Source organism: Lissotriton helveticus, chromosome 3_1 (assembly GCF_964261635.1).
Source record: "Lissotriton helveticus chromosome 3_1, aLisHel1.1, whole genome shotgun sequence".
Lineage (NCBI taxonomy): Eukaryota > Metazoa > Chordata > Amphibia > Caudata > Salamandridae > Lissotriton > Lissotriton helveticus.
The window spans coordinates 900,279,830-900,303,799 of NC_136061.1; the positions used below are offsets into that span (position 1 = coordinate 900,279,830).

The 23,970-nt window shown below is 45.3% G+C and overlaps 1 protein-coding gene across 1 annotated transcript in view; it reads left to right on the forward strand.

Annotated features, from left to right (window-relative positions):
• Positions 1-3,509: 3,509 nt before the first annotated feature.
• Positions 3,510-23,970, forward strand: part of UTP11 (UTP11 small subunit processome component) — a 154,127-nt gene continuing 133,666 nt past the window's right edge. The window contains exon 1 of the mRNA XM_078683790.1: positions 3,510-3,767. Within this exon, the coding sequence (XP_078539916.1) occupies positions 3,708-3,767 (60 nt within the window). The 5' untranslated portion in view covers positions 3,510-3,707. The remainder of the gene's footprint in view (positions 3,768-23,970) is intronic.

Consider the following 23,970-nt stretch of genomic DNA (forward strand, 5'->3'; position numbering starts at 1 on the left):
CTCAGAGCTAAGCTCTAAGGTCTCAATCCATGTAAACAGGGAGACCCTCATTGGACATGTATGATTGTCAAGCTCACTGAGGTAGGGATCTAGAAACCATACAGTAGCTTTTGAGTTACTTGCCTGGAGATCAGCTAAGCCAGGGGAAGCACTATCTCCAGAGACATACAGAAGACTTCCCATCCCAACACCCTTCATCCTAAAGGGGAGGTTACATGGCTGGGGGCATAGGGGAGGTGCGCCACAGCTGTGAATTCCCAGGTTCCTCGTTCGTGTCCCTGTGGGCATCGTCATCTGGGGCGGGGAAGGTATAGGGTCTACTAACACACGTGCTGACTCCATGGGCGCGGAGGCCAGTGGGGCTTGATTCAGGAATACTTCCCTGAGACATGCAAACGCATTTCCTTTCCATCCTCCCGGGGGAGTTAGGCTGGTATCGGATCCTCCTCAGTGGGCTGAAAAGGGGAGGGGGCTGGGTCTATGGTGTCTTGACTCTTCGCCAACTTTGCACATTCCCACGCAATCTGCTGGAAAAGTGCTGTTTCATGGGGGCCATGGATTCTTCTGCAGCACAGTAAAAGGATGTGTCAACAGCATCGTAAAATTTGTCATCCCATGGGAGGGCAGATAAAGGATCCTCTTCATAAAGAGTGTCACCCTCTTGTTCAAAGGACAGTGAGCGTGTTCCCAACAGGTTCCTTAGCCTGAGAAGCATACAGACCCCAGTGGGGCATCAAGAAGGCACTTACTACCAGCCCTTCAGGGCGTCCGGCAAATAGCCAATTCAGACTTGCAAGCTTGTACAGACCACAGGTAGGGATGCACTCTCCAGGGACAGATAGAGACTGAGGCAGATGGAGCAATTCTGGGTTCCCAGTGACAGAAATTCTAAAAATTGTGCAGTGTGCCATACAGAAATGCCGCTCATACAGGGCCCCCTTGCGGTTGGAGGATCTCACTGCACTCTACCAATGCCATAAGTACATGGTGTGGTCGTGTAGGAGCGCAAAGCATTTCCGTGACAACAATAAAACATGCACAGTAGTACAGCAGTAAGAAAAAACAGAACATAAAATGCAGAGAGAAGATTAGAAAACACTTATCTTGGCTGCGGGCAGTGAAGAAAGAGGAGTTGGTGATAAAGGCGAAGGACTACATTGGGGAATACTGGCCTCTGATTAGACACCTACTGCATTGTGGGACTGTTGGACATAATTTTTTACTATTCCCAATGTCCCATGGGAAATGTAGTTTGCTTACTGAATAAAAAATGACTGCTATTCAATAAAGTGGGGAATGATAAAGCATAATGCCCACCTCTGGTCTTGACATAGAATACCAGTTTTCAAATGGACTGCATCAAAGGTGCCACCCTATTGAGAAAAGTAGGTGCTCCCACTTCAACAGTATTTGTTTGAGGCTGGGGTAGGAAACTCTCAGGAGCATCTCTCATGTCACCCAGGTGACTTCACAAAAGCAGAACCAACTCAAGCAGATGAGACTTCAGAATTAGCCCTGTTTACAATAAATTAATCAAGACCTCTCCAACTGACAGTCCCAGAAATAACAGACACTGGGGAGGCAGAAAAGTGCCTGATCTCGGAGAAACAAGCCATGATGTCCAGTGGGTGCAAGACCTAGATGTCCGCCCAGCCATATGGAACAGCAGGGATGCAGATGTGAGTGCGAGCATACTACAAAGGATGACTGGCTTTCTCTCTGAGGGAGATAACTTTCCATACCCAAAGCCTTGACGAAGCATCTGTAAGACATGACACACTGTTGGTACACGGCATTATGAAAATGAAAACAATAGTTAGTCAGATGGTGTGATTTCCTGACATTGATTCTCAAGTTGAATGCCCTGCTGCGACCTGCCTGTCATGTCAAATTGCAGGGCCACTAGACTAATTAGCGCTGATCATATCAGAAGAGCTGCCTGTCGCTCCATGTGTGCAACTCAATTTCGATTTTGCAAGTCTGCTGCATGATCACCACTACTGGCAGTGGTCGACAATTGTAGAAAGTATCTGGAAATAAAGGATGCCTAATCAATAGTGAAGGAAGATTTGATACCGAAAGTAGAAAGGATACTAGCAACCAATTTGATTTCCCAGAAAATTAGGACAGAGAACGGGCTGCCGTTTTAAGGCCATGAATTTAACCAGTACATCAAGATTGCTACATATAATGAACAGAGAGCTAACGCTAAGGTTGCCTGAAGTGAAAGGTGAGATTTATACATATTCGTACTAATGTCATTTGATTATTATGTGCTTGTTTTTGTGTGTATATATAATAGCAACCTAGAGTGGACTACTTGCAGGTTTTTGGGGAGTTACAAAATTCCCCACTTACCCTCTTCTATCCCTACACTATTCCTTTTCAATCCAAAAAATAGAATAACATGTCAACCACTCAAATTTATTTCATATTTCCCTATACTACCTCCCCAAACCCGCTCCTACTATAAACCCCCCCCCCCCCCAATTTTAAAAAAACATTTCTAGACCCTTGCCTCTAACTTAATAATCCAAATATAATTGACTAACATACCCACCACTCCAATGTATTTATTTATTTCATATTTCATATATAAATGCAATTCAAATTACTACTTATCCCGAAGCCCTGAGCGGTGACTGAAAAGGCGCATTTGTAGTGATGCAACAAGGAGGTTCAGTGTCAACTCGCAACAAGCCCTCGTTCAAGGAGTTTAAAGATGTCTGTAAAAGGGTCAGAAGCAATACTGTCCAGTCAGGAAGAGGACTTGCATGGAGATCTGGCTTTTGCAGGGGGAGTGAGCAAGAGCAAATCCTTCCCTCTTCTATCCCCCTCCACTATCCTTTTTCAATGCAAATAAACTTACCTGTTAATTAATTTCATATACACCTATACTAATTCACCACTAATACGTTTTGGGTTAAGGAGTACCGTGCTAGTCGCCTTGACAGGGGTAGTAAGCAGTATATAAATGCACTTACAATTACAAGCGACCTAGTAAAGCCTCAGGTTGTTGTGTCAAATACTTGGATGTAATAACAGAAAAGTCATAGAGGCGTCCCGATAGAGTCAGGTCAAGCGGCACACTATCTAAAGCACAGAATTTTGTGTACATGTTTTAACACCTTAATTACGTAGGCCACGCGTCTTGGGGGAAAATGTCATAGTGCCTCGACCCCGTCAGTCCCTTCACACACAACTGTTTCATCCCGCTTAAAACCCTTAAAACCCTCAGTAGCAACTCTACAACTGTCTGTTCGACCCGTGTTAGCCCCCTGCGGCTTACATGTAGTTTTGCTTGGTAATATAGCTGCTCAGTTGAATAAACGCAGCAGAAGAAATCGTTCTTTTTTCAGGTATCCTAGAAGACAGTCAGTGAGGCTGAAAGTGTTTGGCTGCTGGCATGGAAACCGTGGCCATATTGGGTGTAGCTAAAACAGACGTTCTTTTCCATTTTCGATCGAAAATAGAGGACAGACGCTAGGATCGTCTAAACCTAATATGGCGCCTCCGGAAATGACCATGTTCACTCTGAACATTCGGCCTAGTGGTTAGAATTTTTTCTCAGATCGAGGCTTGGAACGCGCATGGCCACCTATTACCGGAATTTGACATGGTCCACGCTTCTTAGAACTATATCCGTAGAGTACAAGTCTTGTTCTTGGTAATACATTTCATTTTTGTGCTTTGCACGTGGCAGTATTATGTCATCCTTCAGAAAAGCGCTCAAATCCAAACAGAAGAACCACCGGGAGCGGTCTCAGGTATGACACGAGAATCGTGAGTGTGAGGTCAGGGTGATGGGAGATTGCATGGACGCGCCTGTAGGAGGTGAGGGGCATGGGGTTACATGTGAGTGGACGGTGGGACAATGGAACAAGTGATAGGGGCACTGCCAGGTGCCACGCACGGTTCTGGGATTGTAGAGGCACAGCCACAAGTGAGGGAAACGAATAGTTTGTGGCAGACTGGACGAGGGTCCACCCTCAGACTCCTTGAGGAGTTTAGTTGAAGGGGTTGGTAGAAATGGTATAGGTTAAGACATAGAGGAACAAAAGATTCTACTTGGGAGGTGCAGGACTTTAAGTCAAGTGGGATGGAAAAACTAGGGGGTTTCTCAAAGGGGCGTGACCGATGCAATTAAGGGCTTGGCTTAAGAACAGCTAAGCTAAAAATCTGTGATTAGCATAGTGTGCTGCCTGACTGGTATTTTGCGGCTTCTATCATTGCATCCAGATATATAATACAAACAACATTCCAGAGGTCTTCAAACTTTTTTGGTCGGAGCCCCCCCTAAGCAAACTGTTTTGAAGTTGGGCCAGGGCTTTAAGTGGAATGAAAAAACTGGAGGGACTCTGAGCGGCGTGGCCAGTATAATTAGGGGCGTGGCTTTAACAAACATACGCTAAAATTCTGTGTTTAGCATAGTGAGCCACCCGACTTGTATTTTGCTGTTTCTGTCATTGATCCAGATATGTGAGACAACTAACATCATACCTACAACAAGTAAGGACTGTTGGCTTTGTCAATGGTTATTAGTTGCATAAGATAAATAAGCTGCAACTATGGCTTGTTACATATAATATTAAAAAAAAGCTTCCAATTAAAGCTCTGGTGACCCGACCACAATGTTGCTGCTCTTGCGTTTCAGAAAGAGAAGGGAAATCCAGAAAGAAAATGACTCTTAAAAGGATTTCCCCTCCCCCACAACGCTCACCTGGCGTGACGTCATGCCGTAACTTCTCCACTAGTGAGAAGTGAGCAGTGTGGGCAGTGCACATCGATGTGCTTGCTGTCTCGAAATGGATCTCTATCGGGCTGTTTTTTGTGCCCTGGCACTTTTTTCCGGGCAGCAGTGACAGCAAACTGCTGTCACTGCAGTCCGGAAAAAAACTGACCGCCTGTGCCAGGGCTCAAAACAGAGCCAGACAGAGACCCGTTTTGAGGGCCCCTTTTAAAAACTGCCGGTGCTCAGACCCCTTGAGTCCCGGCCCACTTAAAGCCCTGAGTTGGACCCCCCTCGAAAACTATATGGCAAGGATTTGGGGAGTTTCATTTCAGGGGTCAATTTCTGTAGCTTACAATCCACACTAAACATGGGACTTACAAAAAACCCCCAGCATCAAACAAGAACAGAATTGACCACAAACACTACTGCACATAATTGGGGTGCTGTGAACCCCAATGCACTCCACCTGCTGCACTTATGATGGTGTAGCCCCGAGAAGCAGGATATTTCCTTTTCTTTCGCTCCTTCCCCACCATGTCTGACCATCACTTCAATCTCAAAACAAGCCTCATTTCATTCTGAAAGAAATTAAGCTACTGCATTCTGCCCCGTTTTGTGCACCTAGGGTGCCATGTGCCATCTGCCCTAATGGTAGCAAAGAAAAATGTACTCCCATGCCCACTTTATATTGTAATCAATTCATAATTCTGATGCAGTGGCCCCCTTGGCGAAGTGTTACTGCACTTATTTCACTAATAGTAGCTGCTTCCCTGCTGTCGGCTTTGACATTTGTTAATAGAATGGGATCCCAACTCACACCAACCCTCTCCTTCCCATCCTTCATCACCCTCTCACTCTGATGCCCAAATCAAGTTGTCGCCTCTGTTTAATTGTTCCCCTTCATGGGTCATTGCTTCAAGGCTCAAAGAAACCCTGGTACAGGAAGTGTGCCCTAGACCTCTTATGCTGCTGCAGCATCAATGATACCTACAGCTCTGCAAAGCAGGCTGTCTACTCTACCCACTCAGCTGGGCAATAACCTGTAGGTCAGATGCCCAAAGCAGGCTTTCTGCAAAAAATAAACACACAAATAGCACATTTAGCCCATCTCCTCCTGTTGCTTTGGTCCTGTTTGGTGCAGAACAGTGGTGTCCTAGATCCTAATTCTGGCAAGGAAAATGTACCGCTGTTTTTCAAAGTAAGACTGCCATAACTGAAATCTAGTGCCCACTCAGAGTGTGTGGGGAGGGGGTTTCTGTAGTGCAAAACAGATTAAGAACTAAAGAAGAAACATGCCTTCTCACCAAGGTACACACTGCCTAAAAGAAATGTAAATGTGTGCAATGGTTGGAGCTAGTGTAGGCTTTAATTAATAGTCACTAAGTTTTATGGTGACAAATATGTATTCTTTTTGAGAGCTAATATATGAGTCCATTAAAAGGAGTCCACCCTTTTAAAGGGCATACATATAAATATTTACATTAGATATAGTCTGGATTCTTATCACTACAATGTATATTTTTAAAGCACTTTTTTTATTTTAAATAGTATTTTGTATAAATCTGTTTCATACAGTGTGATACCATTTTAAAATAATGACATTCACAGTGCATTCTGTCACAGACTGGGACCTCGTAACACTATGAAAAAAAGTCACTATTCCTCACTGCACCAATCAGAATTAAATTCTGTCACTCTGTAGACACACAAAGACATCTGCAGTGATCACATTAGCTAACTGAGATTTCATAAGGTAGAAGAGTATATTTCCTTTCAGTTAGTTTAATTTGCTTTTGTTTTTTCTTTGAGCTGCGTGTGTCTTTATCACATATAAGTACATCTTTAAAAATAGAACATAAATGAGATATATTTTACAAAATGTAATGTACAGAGTCGCAGATACTAAGATGCCTTTTCTATGACAAACCATATGTCTCTACCTGCATAACCTCAAAGTCCTATTACGATGGTCACTGTGGTGGTGCACTAATTGTGTGCAGGACAAGTGACCATAATGTCTGTAATGCACCAAAGAGCATGTTAAATGCCTTCAGTTTACCACTCTCCTGCCTGAAATCTCCACACTTGAAAACAAAATTGGATATGTTGAGAGCATCTTATTTTCACCAGCTTCAAAATACAAACATGCAGCAGTAAGTCCTGTGAGGTTGTATTCGTCTAAAGTTTATTTTACACAAAAAACAAAAATCCCTGCTTGTTGACCGTCCAACAAGTAGTTCTCAAAGACTTGATTCAAACTCATGTCAGTAATAGCTTATAAGACATACAAAATATTTTTGTTTAGAAGCAAGTGTTCACAATCCTCAAAGGTGTTCAATGGATAAAAACTGCTTTAATGTTAGACATTTAGTATTAGTGAGTGGCAGTCTGTCTGTTTCCGCTAGTCACTGGTCAGATTGCAGCCAAACATCTCCTGTGATGCATAGGTCATGTACATGAAGCCATCTTTATCCTTGTGATCCCGATCCACTTCTGACATTATCATTGACATAAGGTCTTGTTCACCATAAGGTAAAAATGCCTGTGTTTTGCATAACTCCATTCAGCATCAAACAATGCTCTTAAATTTCGTCATCGTCAGCCTTTCGGAAACAAGAAATTTCCTTTTGTCAAAAAAGGCAATTACTTTTCCCTTTCATAGCGTTCCACGACCATTGGCACTTTAAACAGAAAGTTTCTGTTTGTATCACCCACCTCACTTTCCGACTTGCTAAACACTTCCACTGTTTAAATGGGATTGGGTTTCAGTTTCTCTGCAAACTTTCCGTTCCCTTCCTCTAGTCTACAGGTTTACAGCGTTGCCTTCTGACCACAGCACTACACCGCTCCCTGTAGGCTTAATTGGCAATTAATTGGTGAATTTTCATCGAGGTGTGTGCATGTTTTTATATGCAGTTTTTCGTAGGTGAACAGAAAACTATAAAATGTATTTTGTTTTCTGTGTATCCATGCCTTTGACCTTCACACTCACTGCCACTTTTTTTATGGTGTTTTTCTGCTGCATGTAAATGAAGACAGCCAAGATTCGCGCCTTTCACGCTCCCAGGCTATCTTCATTTACATGTAATTGCAGACCTATTTGCGCGCCCCTGGCAGCACATCCAAGGCCCCCCAGGGGGGCGTGCCCCACAGTTTGAAGACCGCTGCATTACACCAACAACAAACCAGGCTTATTGGCTTTGTGAATTATTGTTGCATTAAATATTGTTGCATTCCGCTCTTTGCGGAAACATAAGCTGGATGTTTATGATTTGCTCACTGAGAAGCAGTGGGATCTCGTGTTTCTCACGGAAACTTGGCTTGATGATTGTTCGGCCCCGGATGTTATGGAGGCGTTACCGGAAGGCTACACTATGATTAGGCAGGATAGACCTACCGGCAGAGGAGGGGGGTTAGCTATCGTAGCCAAGCAACGCTTACGCTGCCACTTAGAGTACATCGCCATTCTGGATAGCGAGGTGGGTATTTTTACCATTAAGGTGAATGATGGCTACACCATGAAGGGACTCCTGATTTATAGACCTCCTGGCCCTCTTGCCAGGTTTGGGGACAGCCTAGTAGAAGGCATTATAGAGGCTGCGCTGGGCAGGGATAAGTTCCTGGTGCTAGGGGATCTTAACATGCATTTGGACGACCCCACGGATAAAGCCGCCATGGATCTCTGCCAAGAATTACGTGCCCTTCAGTTGGAACAAAAAGTAAAAGATCCCACCCACCAGCGAGTCCACTTACTGGACCCCATATTTGCCAACTCGGGGGAAATAGACGCCCTGACTCCTATTCCTATTCCCTGGTCGGACCATCATCTGGTACCTTTTACTATACGGATGCCAGGGGTTAGATTACCGGAGCCAGCTCCTTTGAGCCACCCGAGGCGGAGATGGGCCACTTTCTCCCAAGCTAAGTTCAGTGCGGCACTTATTAGAGGGGGGAGTCCAGGGGGGGATGATGTGGAAACAGCTAACACTAATCTATGCAAGCGCATTACCGAGGCGCTAGACTGTACCGCCCCACTCTCCCTGGCAAAATCGGGTTGCCGGACTCAAAAAACGGCCCCGTGGTATAGTGATGAGCCTCGGGTGGCTAAAGCCATACTTAAGCGCGCCGAAAGGCAGTGGCGGGTGGCATTTGCCACGCAAGCCAAGGAGGAATATTTAACTGGGAGGCGTGCTTATCATGGGTTAATTAGGAAGGCCAAGGCGGCATATTAGTGAAGAATTGGCTTGGTAGTTTGGTCTGCCCTGTTCCCATGATGCACTGGGCCAGGGACAGACTAATTTGCATATAGCCAGGTTCTGAGCTGGGATGGGGCAGTGAGCTAAATAACGGTGATGGATCAAGCCCTGATCTTTGGACTGGGTAAGAGTGGTCTGCTTAATTCAGACACTCTGTTCATCACCACCCCCTTTTCTGAATCATTTTGTCCACCATAAGCGTGGAAGGGTATACTCAGACATGAGTCCCTTTCTCACTGCTCCATCAGGATTCAAGCAAGCCGGGCCGACGACGCCTGAAATGGCAGAAACCGGTCCCCGGAAGCTTGTCTCCTTTCCAGTGAAGAATTGGCTTGGTAGTTTGGTCTGCCCTGTTCCCATGATGCACTGGGCCAGGGACAGACAAATTTGCATATAGCCAGGTTCTGAGCTGGGATGGGGCAGTGAGCTAAATAACGGTGATGGATCAAGCCCTGATCTTTGGACTGGGTAAGAGTGGTCTGCTTAATTCAGACACTCTGTTCATCACCACCCCCTTTTCTGAATCAGGATCAGGGAGGCGGAGAATTCTATGAAAGAATTGTTTTTAATATACAAAACTCTTTCGGGTGGGAAGTCTTCCACTGTGTCAGATGACTGCTCAGTGGAGTCTTGCAATCGGATTGCGGACTTCTTCGCCGAAAAAGTAGCAAAAATATACTCTGCCTTCCCTAGCCATCCTACAACAGGGTCTGAGTTTGTAGAATCTCCTAGGGAAAGGGGGGACCAATACATGCTGACTAGTTTTGTTACTCCATCCCCGGAGATTCTCATGCAGATCTGTGGGTCAGTATAGTCAGGCTCCCCTCGGGATCCGACAACGCCAAAACGGCTAGTCGGCAGCCTGCCGGCTCTGGAGCCTTACATTAGACATCTTTTGGACGTCTCCTTCAGGACCAAGACTGTGCCCAGAGACTGGAAACAGGCGGTGGTGCTTCCTCTCCAAAAGAAGCCTAACATCAGCTTCGATAAATTGGAGAACCTCCGGCCAATTTCCCTCTTACCCTACATGGCTAAGGTGGCGGAGAAAACGGTTAATACCCAATTCATGGATTTTGTGGAAGAGGCTACCCTCCTGCACGAGACCCAGTTTGGTTTCCGTCCCCGCCATTCTACTGAATCGGCGCTACTGATGGCGGTGGAGACCATACGCCAGGGGTTGGATGAGGGCCAGACTATGGCTCTCATCCTTTTGGACCTAAGTGCAGCATTCGACACTGTAGCTCATACCACCTTGCTACAGTGTCTGAATGATGGAGGGATATCAGGGGCTGCGCTCGAATGGATCCAGTCTTTTTTTGACAGGGAGAGGCTTTCAGGTTCGACAGGGAGACTGCTACTCAAGGGAGATTGGTTTGGGCCAGGGCATGCCTCAGGGCTCGTCCCTGAGCCCAACCTTATTCAATCTGTATGTCTCCCCGGTGGCATCCATTGTCGAAAGCCACGGCCTGCACATACTGTCCTATGCCGATGACACGCAGCTGGTCATCTCCCTATCGCGCGCGCCCAGTCTTGCGGCGGACAGATTCAGAGCCTGCATGCAGGAGCTGGCTACCTGGATGTCCGCCAATTGCCTAAAGTTAAACGGCAGCAAGACTGAGGTGCTCGTGGTGGGGGGGGGGGCCCGTTTGTTTGGTCATCGGCATGGTGGCCACCCTGTCTGGGGGATGCTCCCACACCCTGTCAGGAAGCGAAAAATCTTGGGGTGTGGTTTGAAGCCGATCTGTCTTTTGGACCTCAGATAGGCCGTGTGGTGGGGGTATGCTTCGGCGCCCTGAAAAGCTTGCGGAAAGTTCTCGATCTTCTTCCAACAGCAGCCCGAAGGACACTGGTGCATGCCCTCATCACATCGCGCCTGGATTATGGCAACTTGCTTTATCTGGGGGCCACTGGAAAGGTCATCAACTGCCTCCAGGTGCTGCAAAATGCAGCGGCACGCTTGGTCTTGAAGCTTCCTAAAAGATCGGCGTCAAAGGCAGCCCTCCAGGCCCTTCACTGGCTCACAGTAAATGTCGGAATGTCGGAATTTGTAAAGCGCACAGCTACCTCCACCGGAGGTGTCCCGGCGCTGTCCGTATACCGCTTAGGAACCCTTCCTGGCTTTCCTGGGAAATGTCCACTCCTGGGCACCCCCCAGGTGCAGCCAGGCATCCCAGCGCTTTTGGGGCCGTTGTGGAGACTAAGCAAGCTATTGCCCAGAGTTGCAGCGTGGGACCCATGATCAGAACAGGCACTGAGGCGAGTATATCCAGTCAGGGGAATTAATGAGCCGGAGACTCGCCGAGGCGGGAATCGAACCCTGGTCCCTGGCCAGAGCTCTGCATCAAGGTCTGCCTGCTTTAACCATTGAGCCACACTTCTCCACAGTAAGGAGCAGGGTTGAGTTTAAGGCTCTCTGTACGTGCCTCCGCATTTTGTGCGGTAAGGCTCCGCTCCAGGGCCTGGTCACCCGGTACGCGCCTGTGCGCTCCTCCTGTACAGGGCTATTGAAGGTCCCCAGGATAAAAAAGGCACACATGGGGGGTAGGTCCTTTAGATATCTGGCCGCGAAAAGCTGGAATGCCCTGCCACTGGAACTTCGCCTAGAGCCTTCTGAACTGGGCTTCAGGAAGAAGTTAAAAACTCACCTCTACACGCAGTAAGCCGGGCTGACTTCGGTGGCTGTGACTCTGTTGATTCCACTCACTACAGCGCGGGAACACGCCGTAGCGCGTAACCAGGCGCTCTACAAATTTCCCTTATTATTATTATTATTATTAAAGAAGCAACAACTATGGCTTTGTTGCATATAATGTTGAAAATGCTTCAGTTTTGAAATGATGAGACTGAAAAAACTATAACGAGTCTCTTTGAAGTTACCTGAAAGGCAGTGAAGGGTGGTACAGCTGATTCAGCGGGTTACCAGCAACAGGTAATCTAACACCACATACTCACCTGGGCCCATAAATTAATTCGCAACACGCTGACAATAACTGCTGGGATTATGTTTTTATAATTCTCAAGATTAGTTATCTCTTGTCCCTAAACAATCTTTCACTGATCAAAAGTTTTTTCCTCTGGTCAATGGACCATTAGTTCGAACTAGTTGATGGTGAAATAGACATAAGATTTTAATATACTTGCACATTAGAAATGATCACAGAATCGGGATGTCTTTTAAATTTTTATCTCAGATTAAATTCTTGTGAACCACTTACACAGCACAGATCAAACTCCGTCTCTCAGAGGAAGGAAAATTCAAATAATTTGGATACGTTCAATCATACATTGCAATGACTTCGCATGAAAGGTAGAGGACAGAGAGAAAAACACATAAGTGCATACACAGAAGTAGATATTATTACCTAGAATGGTGTGAAAACCAACTCCAAGGCCTAGAAATTGGTAAGGGTCCCCCAGGAAAGGTCTGGCGAACAAAGGCTTCAGGACAGGAATTAGGACAGGAATCAGGATAGGACAGGCGACCTCTCTATCTCCGACGCTTGCGTAGCACCCCTGTCTGACACACTCTTCCTCCTCGAGATTCTGCCGCGATTTTCTTCTAAATTAATTTGCTTAAGATAATTGGTTCAGTAATTCGATTCTTCTTCAGCATCTCAGTCTGGGACTAATCTATGCTCTCGGACAGCATCCCAGTCTCTAGACTAGCTAGCTAACTAATGCTACCTCAATTATACCTTTCTGTATGCTCATACCACCCATTAATGTTATGAAACTCCTTACTCTGATTGGACAGGCAAGCGGAGGTGATCATCACACCATGCTTATTTCCCATTCTTTTTTTTCAGTTCTGTGTTTAAAATCCCACCCCTTAAGTCTTATACATCAGTCTTTATTGCCACCTGTATTCACAATGTAATTGTCACATATTATAGAAAAAAAAACAGTAGTTCTCAGGCATTTCAGTGGACTGTCGTTCCCGTTCCCATGAAAATAACAGTTTGCAGCCTTGGCCGATGTGACATGCCGTCTTCCAGCTAGGTTGCACCACGCATGCGTAGCAGAACGAGAGGGAATAGACTCTGGTTCACACTGCAGGCCCATTATAAGCACTATTAAAAGAGTCAAAAAGACAAATGTTCAAATAAAAAATAAATGGTTTCACTGTATACCACCTATCTCTACTCTAAACCCATTGACTTAGTATTACTCTTCCCGCATTAGCATTAGTAGAATAGCTGGAAATTAGTTTTTCAGCAAGCATTTGAGTCTCAAGCGGCCATCTTGTTAGCTACTGCGCAAGTTCATAAAGTTCCCTCCAAGCAATAGATACGTCATACTACATAGATGCAGTAGACGCATGCCACTAAAGAATTTCAGTTAGTGGCCATCTTAGCATCACTGTCGAGTTATTGGTTAGTAAAACACATAGGCAAGCTTCGTTCTTACTAATATGTCGTGTAAATGCATGTTATTTTCACAACACAACTTTTAGTTCGAGGTTAGTAGTTACATGAGAAGATTGCAACTGAGCAAGTCTCTTTTTGACAAGACCTTGCTCCATCACAGCTGTAGAGTTAAGATTTCTTTTCATCCTGTATGTGAGGGCAAAAATGGAGAGCCTGATAGCGACCCATCCCAGCACCTGCTTTTTAGAACTGTCGGTGATGAGCACCGACCTGGCCCACTTAAAGACCTGTGGTGATGTGACAACCTAAATACATACTGGACAGGCGCGCAATGCCCATTGGGCTCAAAGGGCTTCATCCCCCCCATCGTGTGTGGCAGCCTGGACTGAGACAGCATCCCGGACATACACACAGCTCCACCCGAGTACTTCACAGGTCTTTAAAAGACCATTTACGTGACAACGAGGCTTTGTTTTTTTTTCACCTCTTCTTAGAGCCCCTGCATCTCCACACTGCCTATTGCTGAAAGAATTAGCACCCCGTACATTTTTGCTTAGCCCCCACCCCGAAATTCGGCTCTAGTTGCACTTCTGATCCTGGGTTTCATAGTCTTTAAAATGATGCACCGGATGCAGTCAGTCGTAGGCCAAATGTTCGAGAGTGGAATAAGTGTCCCTAATGAAATAGAATCAGGTGGCCGTCTGTTATGTCCTGCATCATCCTAAGCCTCATGAGGGACAATAGGAGTCTTGGAGCAAGATCCGAGGAGTCATGGTGACTTGCGGTGGATTGCGAATTTTGTAGCGCTGGCGCTTGGTAGCAAGTAGGACTGCTACAAGCGTTTTCTTGTATTCCTGCTTAAACCATTGTTTTTAGACTGTTTTTAAAAACTGTACAATTGTGTAACTAAGATACCTGTTGTGTGCTCGCTCACTCCCCGTTCCACCGCAGCTACCAGTGCTGTTTGTTGTGGAGGGAGGTAAGCGGCACTACTTCCTGGTTGCTCCATCTGAGGCGGCCATATTTGGTGGGTTGACGCGCTAGTCTCCCACTCCGCCCTGATTACTTAAGGGCTGGTTAGAAGCGCGCTCGGAATTGATTGCGAATTTTGTAGCGCTGGCGCTTGGTAGCAAGTAGGACTGCTACAAGCGTTTTCTTGTATTCCTGCTTAAACCATTGTTTTTAGACTGTTTTTAAAAACTGTACAATTGTGTAACTAAGATACCTGTTGTGTGCTCGCTCACTCCCCGTTCCACCGCAGCTACCAGTGCTGTTTGTTGTGGAGGGAGGCAAGCGGCACTACTTCCTGGTTGCTCCATCTGAGGCGGCCATATTTGGTGGGTTGACGCGCTAGTCTCCCACTCCGCCCAACCTACTTAGCCCCTCATTCGATCGCGCAGCGGTGACGCGCAGCGGTAGCGCCGTAGACGCGCCGGAGAGGCTCCAGAGAGAAGCCAGTCTGCGCCAGTCCGCGTCCAGACGCTTCCTGCTACCTAGTGGCTGGGTCCATTCGTCATGGCAGTTCTCCCGCTGGTCTATGACGGTCCTTCGCTGTATACCCTACGTCCTGCTACTAGTCCGGTATGTGATCACTCGTTTCCCCCCTACTCACATTAATTTTACTTGCAAAAATTGCAATTGGAGCCCCTCTCCTAGCAGCGCTTGTCGCTCACTCTCTGTTCAGGAATGGAGAATGCTCCTTCTTAATTGTAGGTCTCTTAGCAAACATCACACTGAATTACACCTACTGATTGAAGAGCTTAATCCCCATGCCCTCTTTCTAACGGAAACATGGCTTCAGGCAGACGATGATCCAGCTATTGTCAGGGCCATTCCACAAGGATTCACGCTTAAGAGATTGGACCGCCAGACCGGGAGAGGTGGGGGACTGGCTATTGTTTATCGAGACAGCTACAAATCCCGAATTACCCCCACCACATCATCGACCTGCGAACGTTTTCAATTTTCGCTAGAACTCTCCCCCACTACCACCTTCTCCGGCATTCTTATCTATCGTCCTCCTGGCGCTTTGAATAACTTTATTACTAAAATAACTGAGCTTGCCGCAAGTATCGTTGTATCCTCACCTAATTTCACCCTGTTGGGGGATCTCAACCTGCACCTCGATGATCCACACGATACTGCAGCCAACTCTCTTCGTGCCAACCTTCAAGCGTTGGACCTCCATCAAAAGGGCTTTCATGCAACGCATAATAGAGGTCATCTCCTTGACCACGTTTTCAGTAACATTAACGACATTACGGTTGAGCCTTCCATTCCATTGCCTTGGACGGACCATTTTGTGATACCCTTTATTTGGCGTACAAACACCCTTCCCTCCACTCACTGCCTTGCCAAACATCAAGCGAGGAAATGGTCCTCTCTCTCCCTCCCTGCATGGGAAGCTGCCTTGGCTAGAGACCCTCCCAGTAAGGTGTCGCATGCCAACACAGCTGCCAACAATTTCGATGGTTGGATCACCTCGTCACTTGACATGGTCCTTCCTGTTCAAAACAATAACTTTACAAAAAAAAACAAAGCTGCCCCATGGTTTACACCCGCACTTAAGACAATGAAACTAGCCTGTCGTAAATATGAGAGAGCATGGAGACAGGACTACTCCCAAATTAGGAAGGAAGAATATAGAACCAATATTAGGCTCTATAAACAAGAGATAAAGGCGGCACAAACCTCCTTTTACGGCAGTAAAATTGATGCAGCCGCCAATGCCCCTAGGGAAATTTTTAAAATTGTGAAATCCCTTATTTCCCCCCCTGTTGAATGCCCTAATATTGAGGGCGCTCAAAACCGCTGCAATGACCTGGCCGATTTCTTTTCCCCAAAAATTCAAACTATATACTCCTCATTTGGGGATGCTAACAATGATTTGGATCCCTGCACCTCCTCAACTTCTGATGCCCCGGTCCCTTGTAGGCTAGACACAATTCCACTTTTGGACTTTCCGGCTTTAAATAAACTGGCTGCTAAAGTTACCTCTGGATCTCCCAACGATCCAGCACCTCCACAAACCCTCAATCTGGCTATGGACGTGATTCGCCCAATAATATTGGACGTTCTCAACACCTCCATCTCCTCTAAATCCGTCCCCCCTCATGGAAGTGCGCGATGGTGAGGGCGTTGTTGAAGAAGCCCAATCTTGATCAGAACAACTTGGCGAATTACCGTCCTATTTCCTTGCTCCCCTGGCTGAGCAAACTGCTCGAGAGGCACGTAAATAACACCTTGACGAATTACCTGGAGTCAAATAGTCTCCTGCGAGCCTCTCAGACAGGGTTTTGTCCGCTACATGGGACGGAAACTGCTCTTTTAGCGGTCACGGAAGAAGCAAGAGCAGTGTTGGATCAGGGTGGGAAAGTCGCCATCATCCTATTGGACCTTAGTGCCGCGTTCGACACGGTCAACCATGTCACGCTGTTGCAACGACTGGCGGACATGGGCGGGTCGGGCGCGGCCCTGGAATGGCTAACATCCTTCCTGGCTGACCGGTTCTTTCAGGTTTTTGAGGGTGAGGCAGTGTCCCCTAAACATCCACTCAGGTGTGGGGTTCCTCAGGGCTCCTCCCTGAGCCCCACTCTATTTAATGCCTACATGGAACCTCTAGACAGGATAGTCCAACCCTTCAGTGTGCGTATTGTCACCTACGCGGACGATACCCAACTGGTGGTCTCCTTAGACCACGCGGAGGGATCGTCCCACACCTTAGGCCCCTGTCTAGAGGCGGTCGCCAGATGGATGCAATCTTCCTGTTTAAAACTCAATGGGGAGAAGACTGATGTCATCTTGCTGGGTAATTCTTCTCCCTCTGTCTTTGCATCCATCTGGCCACCATGTTTGGGCGCGCCCCCCATTCCCAAGCCCCAGATAAAAAGCCTGGGGATTTGGTTTGATCCAGCCCTGAACTTTTCGGTACAAGCCACAAAGATAGCGGCCACCTGTTTTGGGTTGATGAGGATGTTGCGGAAGGTGCTCCCCTTGCTTCCATTTCATGCTAGGAGGATCCTGGTCCAGGCCCTTATATTATCGCGCCTGGACTATGGGAACGCAGTCTTTATGGGAGCCCCCTCCTTTGTTATCCAGAAGCTCCAAGTCACCCAAAACAGTGCGGCCCGTCTACTCTACAATCTTCCTCGCTGGCAGTCAGCTAGGAATGCCCTAAGGGAACTTCACTGGCTCCCTATTGCGGCGAGAGTACAATTCAAGGCGATGTGTATTTTACACAAGGCTTTTCATCACACTGGCCCTGCAATTCTACAGTCCTTGGTCACTCCCTATGTCCCGTCTCGTTCCCTCCGCTCTGGTTCCCTCCAGTTGGCTACTTCCTTCAGAGTTAGGAAAACCCGTTGGGGCGGCCGCTCTTTTTCACACACTGCGGCCAAGCTCTGGAACACCCTCCCTTTACCCCTCCGGGAAACTACTAATCATCTTTCCTTCAGGAAAGCTCTGAAAACACACCTGTATGCGAAGTCATGCTGATCTGCCCTGAGTCCACGCTAGTAAGTTTCAGTCATAAGCGCTACGAGGCCTCCGGGTAGATAGCGCTATACAAGTGTAATTTAATAATAATAATGGTGACGAGGGTGAAACATAAGGGTGCAGAAGTTCACTAGTGAGTCAAAGGGGTTGAAGGTCCTGGGGGACGTAGTTAAAGAAGATAAGGGCAGATGGTTCATGGGGGCAGGTAATCATATCAGGAGACACAGAATCGCGGGAGAAGTGCTCTCAGATAAGGAAGCGGAGACTCCTCGGGTTGTAAGATCACCGGTGGTAATGTCAGCGGTTTCTGGGGAGGGTAACAGAGTATTTTGGAATAGTATGATAACAGCCGGGGGGTTGTGCCTTTTTGGACAGGGTCACTGTTCCCTTCTGACGCTGGGGACAAACAACACAATTGCACAAGAAAGCTTCAAAAAAACAATTAATAAACTTACCAGCCAACTTTGCTTGATAAAGATATGTTAGTAAAAATAAACGTGCATGGCCAATCTTAAATGGTTTTAAGGGAAAAAAGGTTCAAGAATATCTTGAAACATCATGGTCTAAGAAAAATAAACACATCTTTATCAATGCTAGATTTGGTTGTTTGCCAGGATTATGTCCCTTACCGCCATGGAAGAGAACAGAAGTATGTCCCTTACCGCCATGGAAGAGAACAGAAGATGTTAAATTGTGCAGGCTCTGTAAATCCGGACAAGAGAACATATATCTATTGCGTCTTTGCCCGGATTTGGAATATGATAGAAATTTTTTCCTTAAGAGACTGTTCAATACTCGTGGAGTAAGGACATGTAGGCAAGCACTGATAGCATGTTTAAATTCTGAAGACTTATTAATACATTTTGCATTTGTAAAATGTTTATGTGCTGTAGGAAAAAAGTTGTTTTTCATTTGACTTACTAATGGATTGTGCCAATATATATAATCAAGTTTTTGGATCTAAATCTATATGATTGATTGTTTTATAACTTTTAACTTTGATGATATTTGTAGCTATTTGTGTAAGATTTTAATTAATCAAACAAAATAAATAAACTTGAACTTGGGGACAAACAACAGTTACTCTTAAAGTAGTGGTGCAATCTCGAAGAGGGAGTAGAATGGTGAGAACTTTGAAAAGCTCTTGTAAATAAAAGGGGCAAGTATGAGAGAATAGAGATTGGCAGGGGGCATGGTCATTTATTTATTTGAGGTTTTATATAAAATGGACTATGCCATGTCGACATCAGAATGCTACACCAGTGCTTCCTAAACTTTTTAGAACCATAACCCACATTTTAGGAAGACAAGCTTTCACGACCCTCCTAGCTTTAATGGACATGAGGCTGGACAGATTGTTTTTAATATAATAGTAGACATGCTTTCAAAATATTGTGAATAATCCCCAAAAAAACATACTCTTTGAAATTGGTTCGCATTCCACTATAACAGCAATTGTTTGTAAATGCCACTTCCTGGACTACTGCACTGGAGCTTGAACACTTTTCAGAATGGAAGTCTGGCTTTTGAAATATCTTGGTGTTGATAGCAGCGATTGTCGCAAATTTTGAAGAAAAAAAACCCTTCTACAAGCAGAGTTTGAGTTAAGGCCTCATATCCATTTTGTGTTAAAACAAGCCCATGCATGCATTTTGGACTCCAAGAATATATTTCAGTTTTATATAGCATGAACACTGCCCAAGGACATTGGAGCACTTTACACGAGCACCAGATACTTACATAAGGTCAGCTTCATTTCATTTTAGGAGTTGTTTGCCCAGAGCCGATGAAAAAATTCAAACCTGGTTCCCCAGATCCAAAGTCAGCAGCTTTGCCCAATTGGCCACATCGATATTTCTCAATTTATGTGTGAAAGCCATACACAAGAAGGATGAGTGTGTGTGATCAAATATAGAGAGTTTGTTCGCTGTGTAAATGGATTTGAGAAATAAAAACATACCGCAACAAATAATACTGGAAGGTTCATATAGATTTTTGATTGGGAATACTTGCAAGGGTGCGTTTTAAAACTGAACTTGGGGCCATAGTTCAGTACTTTTTGAACCTGTCATGCTGAAAACACATTTAAACTGTGGGTGCTGACATCAGTGTTAAATCACTTGTCATTTGAGTTGTGAAAAATCCAAGCTTTACACAAAGTGTAGCTAGCACATGTATTCAGCAGCACAGTGGTATGGGTGTAGTATGTAGCTAGTGGCGCATTTTGGAGCACCCTGTTGCCAATCAATTACTATGGCTTTGTGCGGTAACTCACTGTTATTTACAAACAAATTGTTTTTCATTGAACATGATCACTAAATTTGCACAGGCATACAGTTTTATTAATTAAACTATATTGCACACAACTGATAATGTGTGGACATCAGGTTTCATTGAATATTCTCATTTGTGCATCATCAAGTAAAATTAAGCCCATTAAAGTCTTACCATCACACTTCAGAAATACAAAACTTGTCCTTCATTTTTCCTTCCTAACTACTGATGTATTTTGAAATGTGGGCAGCTCATTTACAGGTATTTACATTTTGTTTTGTGTTCACACTCCCTGTACCCAAGCAAGGTTTTCACATAGTTCACTTTAAAAACTCCTCTAACTTTGCTTTACAGACAGAAAAAGAAAAGTAAACACCCTACTGCGTGTTAAAAGAATAAGCAGCATTTTGCCAGAGGACATAGCCTGACATTTGACCTCTGTCTATGTAGCACAGCAAATGTGACAAGATAATTACAAAACGTAAAGGCAGCTCTTTCGTGACCCACAGGATGGGAAACTCTGCTTAATACTAATGTGAAATCATAATATGTAAAGTAAAATAGATCACAACTACAGCACAAAATTAGATTTTATGATTTCAGACAAGTAAACAGAAATTCTTAAACCTTAGGTATACCATTAAGGTTTAATTAAGGAGGAACACATTTTTAAAATCCTCTCATGTTAATTCAAGCGAGGTTCCTCTGGGTCAGGATCACCTTGTAAATGCAGAGAATTTAAGGAAAAAATGGTTTATGGATGCCACGGATGGTGGTAAGGTATCATTATGTGTTAAAGGTTTTCAGTCAGTGAGGAATACCGATCCCTCACTCACTTGAAATCCCAGGCAAATAATGAAGGAAGAGTGGATCACAAAATGAGGATTACGAAGGTCACAGGTGACGTGACCTGCAGCTATTGTGGCAAGAGAACTTTCTCAATTGGGTATGGTATAAAATATAAATTCCCAGAGTGAGTGGAACAAGGATCTGTGAATGTAGAGCCCTATGTCAGTGGGTAACGTATTAGTTGGTAGAAAGGAGAGCTATTGGGATTGGCTGTCATGATCTTGATTGAGATGCAGTTGAAGGTCACACAAGCTGGGTCTCCAGTTATGGTATCAGAAGGACCTGCAGGTTTTAGGTCTCAGGTTGGTGGGTGTATACTTTCATCGCCTGATGAAGGAACCTAGGTTTGAAACCACAGATAGTGGGTACTAGTGATGGAAAGGCCCTGATGTGACATACTGCAGGAGTCTTGTTTTATATGGTTACTGATTAGGTAGTTTATGGGTTGAGGTTTAAGATATGGGCACCCACACGAAGGGGCAATGGATCCTCACAAGTAAGGGTTTAAATGTTAAAACTCATGTCTGTTTCCATTTTTGGATTCAGTGTCTCTCTGGGCATTTACTTTGTTAATCTGAGAGGTACCCCGTCCTCTAATCTCATCAGGAAATTCAAATGTATCTAGATGAGTTCTCGAAATTTATTGGTAGAAAACAGGTTTTTAGTGAAAGGAAAAAAAACTGTAAAATAAACATTTTTGTAATTTTGTTAAATTTTTTCTTGATTTGTACATTGCTACATTCAAAATGTTGGATTGCATTTCCATCGGGATATATCCTAATATATTACCAACAATAACCATATTAAACAACATCTGACCCACATTCTTCAGTCTAATATGTTTTTGTTACTTTACTTTTATGCTGTGGGAGATTTTCATGCTTGTCCAGTTCCAGTTATTTATTTCAGTTAGTTTACTGTAGACTTTTCCATATATGGCACCCTCGAACTTCCTCACTTTGTGTTCTTTCCCTTAACATTTCACTGCAAGGCTATTTTGACCTGAGGGAAGCTGGAGGGCACAGGGGACCCATATTTATTTTTATTTTCCACATTGTCGTTACTGATTTTGATATCATTCCCCCCTTTTTTTTGAGTTTTATATAGCGCGAACTAAACCCGAGACGTCGGGTATCAGAGCGCTTTACATAGCACCAGTTTCGTTACAGAAGGACACATTCATTTTTGTGAGGCACGAGGAGGTAAGTGATTTGCCCAGATTCACAGGATGTTTAGCCTCGTTGCCGAGACTCGAACCCGGTTCCCCAGCTTCGAGGTCGACTGCTCTAGCTGTAAGGCTACATCCTCTCCCTCTTCTTCTTCGTTCTTCTGTTTTCTAGGTTACAGCTATAATGATTGATCCGAGTCATTGAGCAATGTTTCCCCCACCCTGTTGCTTCTGTTGTGTTGCAAGCACAGTTGCATCTACTTTCTACCATTCCTTTACATCTTCAGCCATGACCCAATGTTGAGTGCTCTATTTGCTTTCCATTTCTTGGCTATATTTCGCTTACCCAGTACCAAGGACAGGTGTATACATTTGTAAGTGGCTTACGCTTTCTTCGGTCTATGCATTTGGCCAAAAAGGCATACTAAAGGGGTAACTTCTAACTGCCTGCTTATTAAAATTGGTGTAATAGAGACTAATATTTCGATCCTGTATTGTGGTCTGTATATAGTCCCACACTGTATGAAAGAAGTCCGCATTGGGTTCAGTATATCTGGGAGATTGGTGAGAGGCATCGGTATACATTTTGACTATCTTTGCTGGGTTTAGGTAGTTGAGCTGAGTGAATTCAAACTATGTGTTTCTATCTTGCGTCAAAACTAAGCCTGGGCGGAGTTCGCGGAGTGCAAAAAAACCCTGCTGCGCTACGCGGAGTTCGCAAGCAGTGGAGTGCGGTAGATAAATGCAGTTCACGGTGATATTCAGTACCGGGTGTTTGTTCTCACTGTGCAATCATCGCGAATGGCACCATGCACAGCGCAAGCGGGTGCTTCATCCTTTCTGCCGCTCGAGTAGATTTTTTTACTTGAGTGGCAGCTTTCTCAACAAGAACGGATGGTTTTTCAAGGCGAGCGGTCGCGAGCATACGTGACCACTCGCAATGAGAAATCCGACTGCCCGTGTTGAGAAATCTCGCAGGGAAGTTGATTTAGCATGCTCGCCAACTTGACGTTAACTATCGCGACCGAGGAAAAATCTCGCCAGGAGGTTCGTGCTCGCCAACTTGACGTTGATGAGCACGAACAAGGAACATGGCTTAACGCGGAGTGCGGAAAACTCTGCAGAATCCGCAAGCGGAGTTCACTACCCAGACTTAGTCAAAACCTCATGTATTCACTTAGTAAAAATGTAAATAAGTAAATTCAAAGGAACTAGATAGGTCAGATGAGCGGAAGGACACCAGGTTTGGACAGCCTGTCAGATTGGGAGTGATTGGAAGGCCATCCAGATGGTGCTTGCTCTGCATTCCAACCTCTCTCAATCCGCTGTAGATGCTAGCGGCACCTCCTCTGTGGTGCTGCCAAACTGGAGAGGAATTCCCAGTCTGCTAGTGCTGTGTACTGAACCGCAACAGGCAAGGGAGATGGTGGCTGACAAGACTAGAGCACTACCTGCATTCCCCTGCCTCCCTTAGGTCTCTGGAAACCATATGAGGCAGTGGGAGCACCGTGCAGACGTGCAATCTGTTTAGCACCCGTCCTTTAACTACTCTTGTGTAAGGGAAGTGATAGCTACCAGTGGAAGGTACTTACAGGCTTGTTGATTCCCAATAGTCCCATCGCCATGAATCATCTACTCACGAGTTACAGCATAGGTAATGTCCTTGCTCCCCCGAATGCGGCTCCGCTGTGTGTGCGGTGGAGCGCCGGGGGGGCGTATTTATAGTGATGGGGAGCCTCGTATGTAAAGTTAATTGGTGAGTTAATTGACGGAAGGGCTGTATATGGGTATTCCGCCTGCCCGTAATCCCGCGGTATGTTTGAGGCGCTG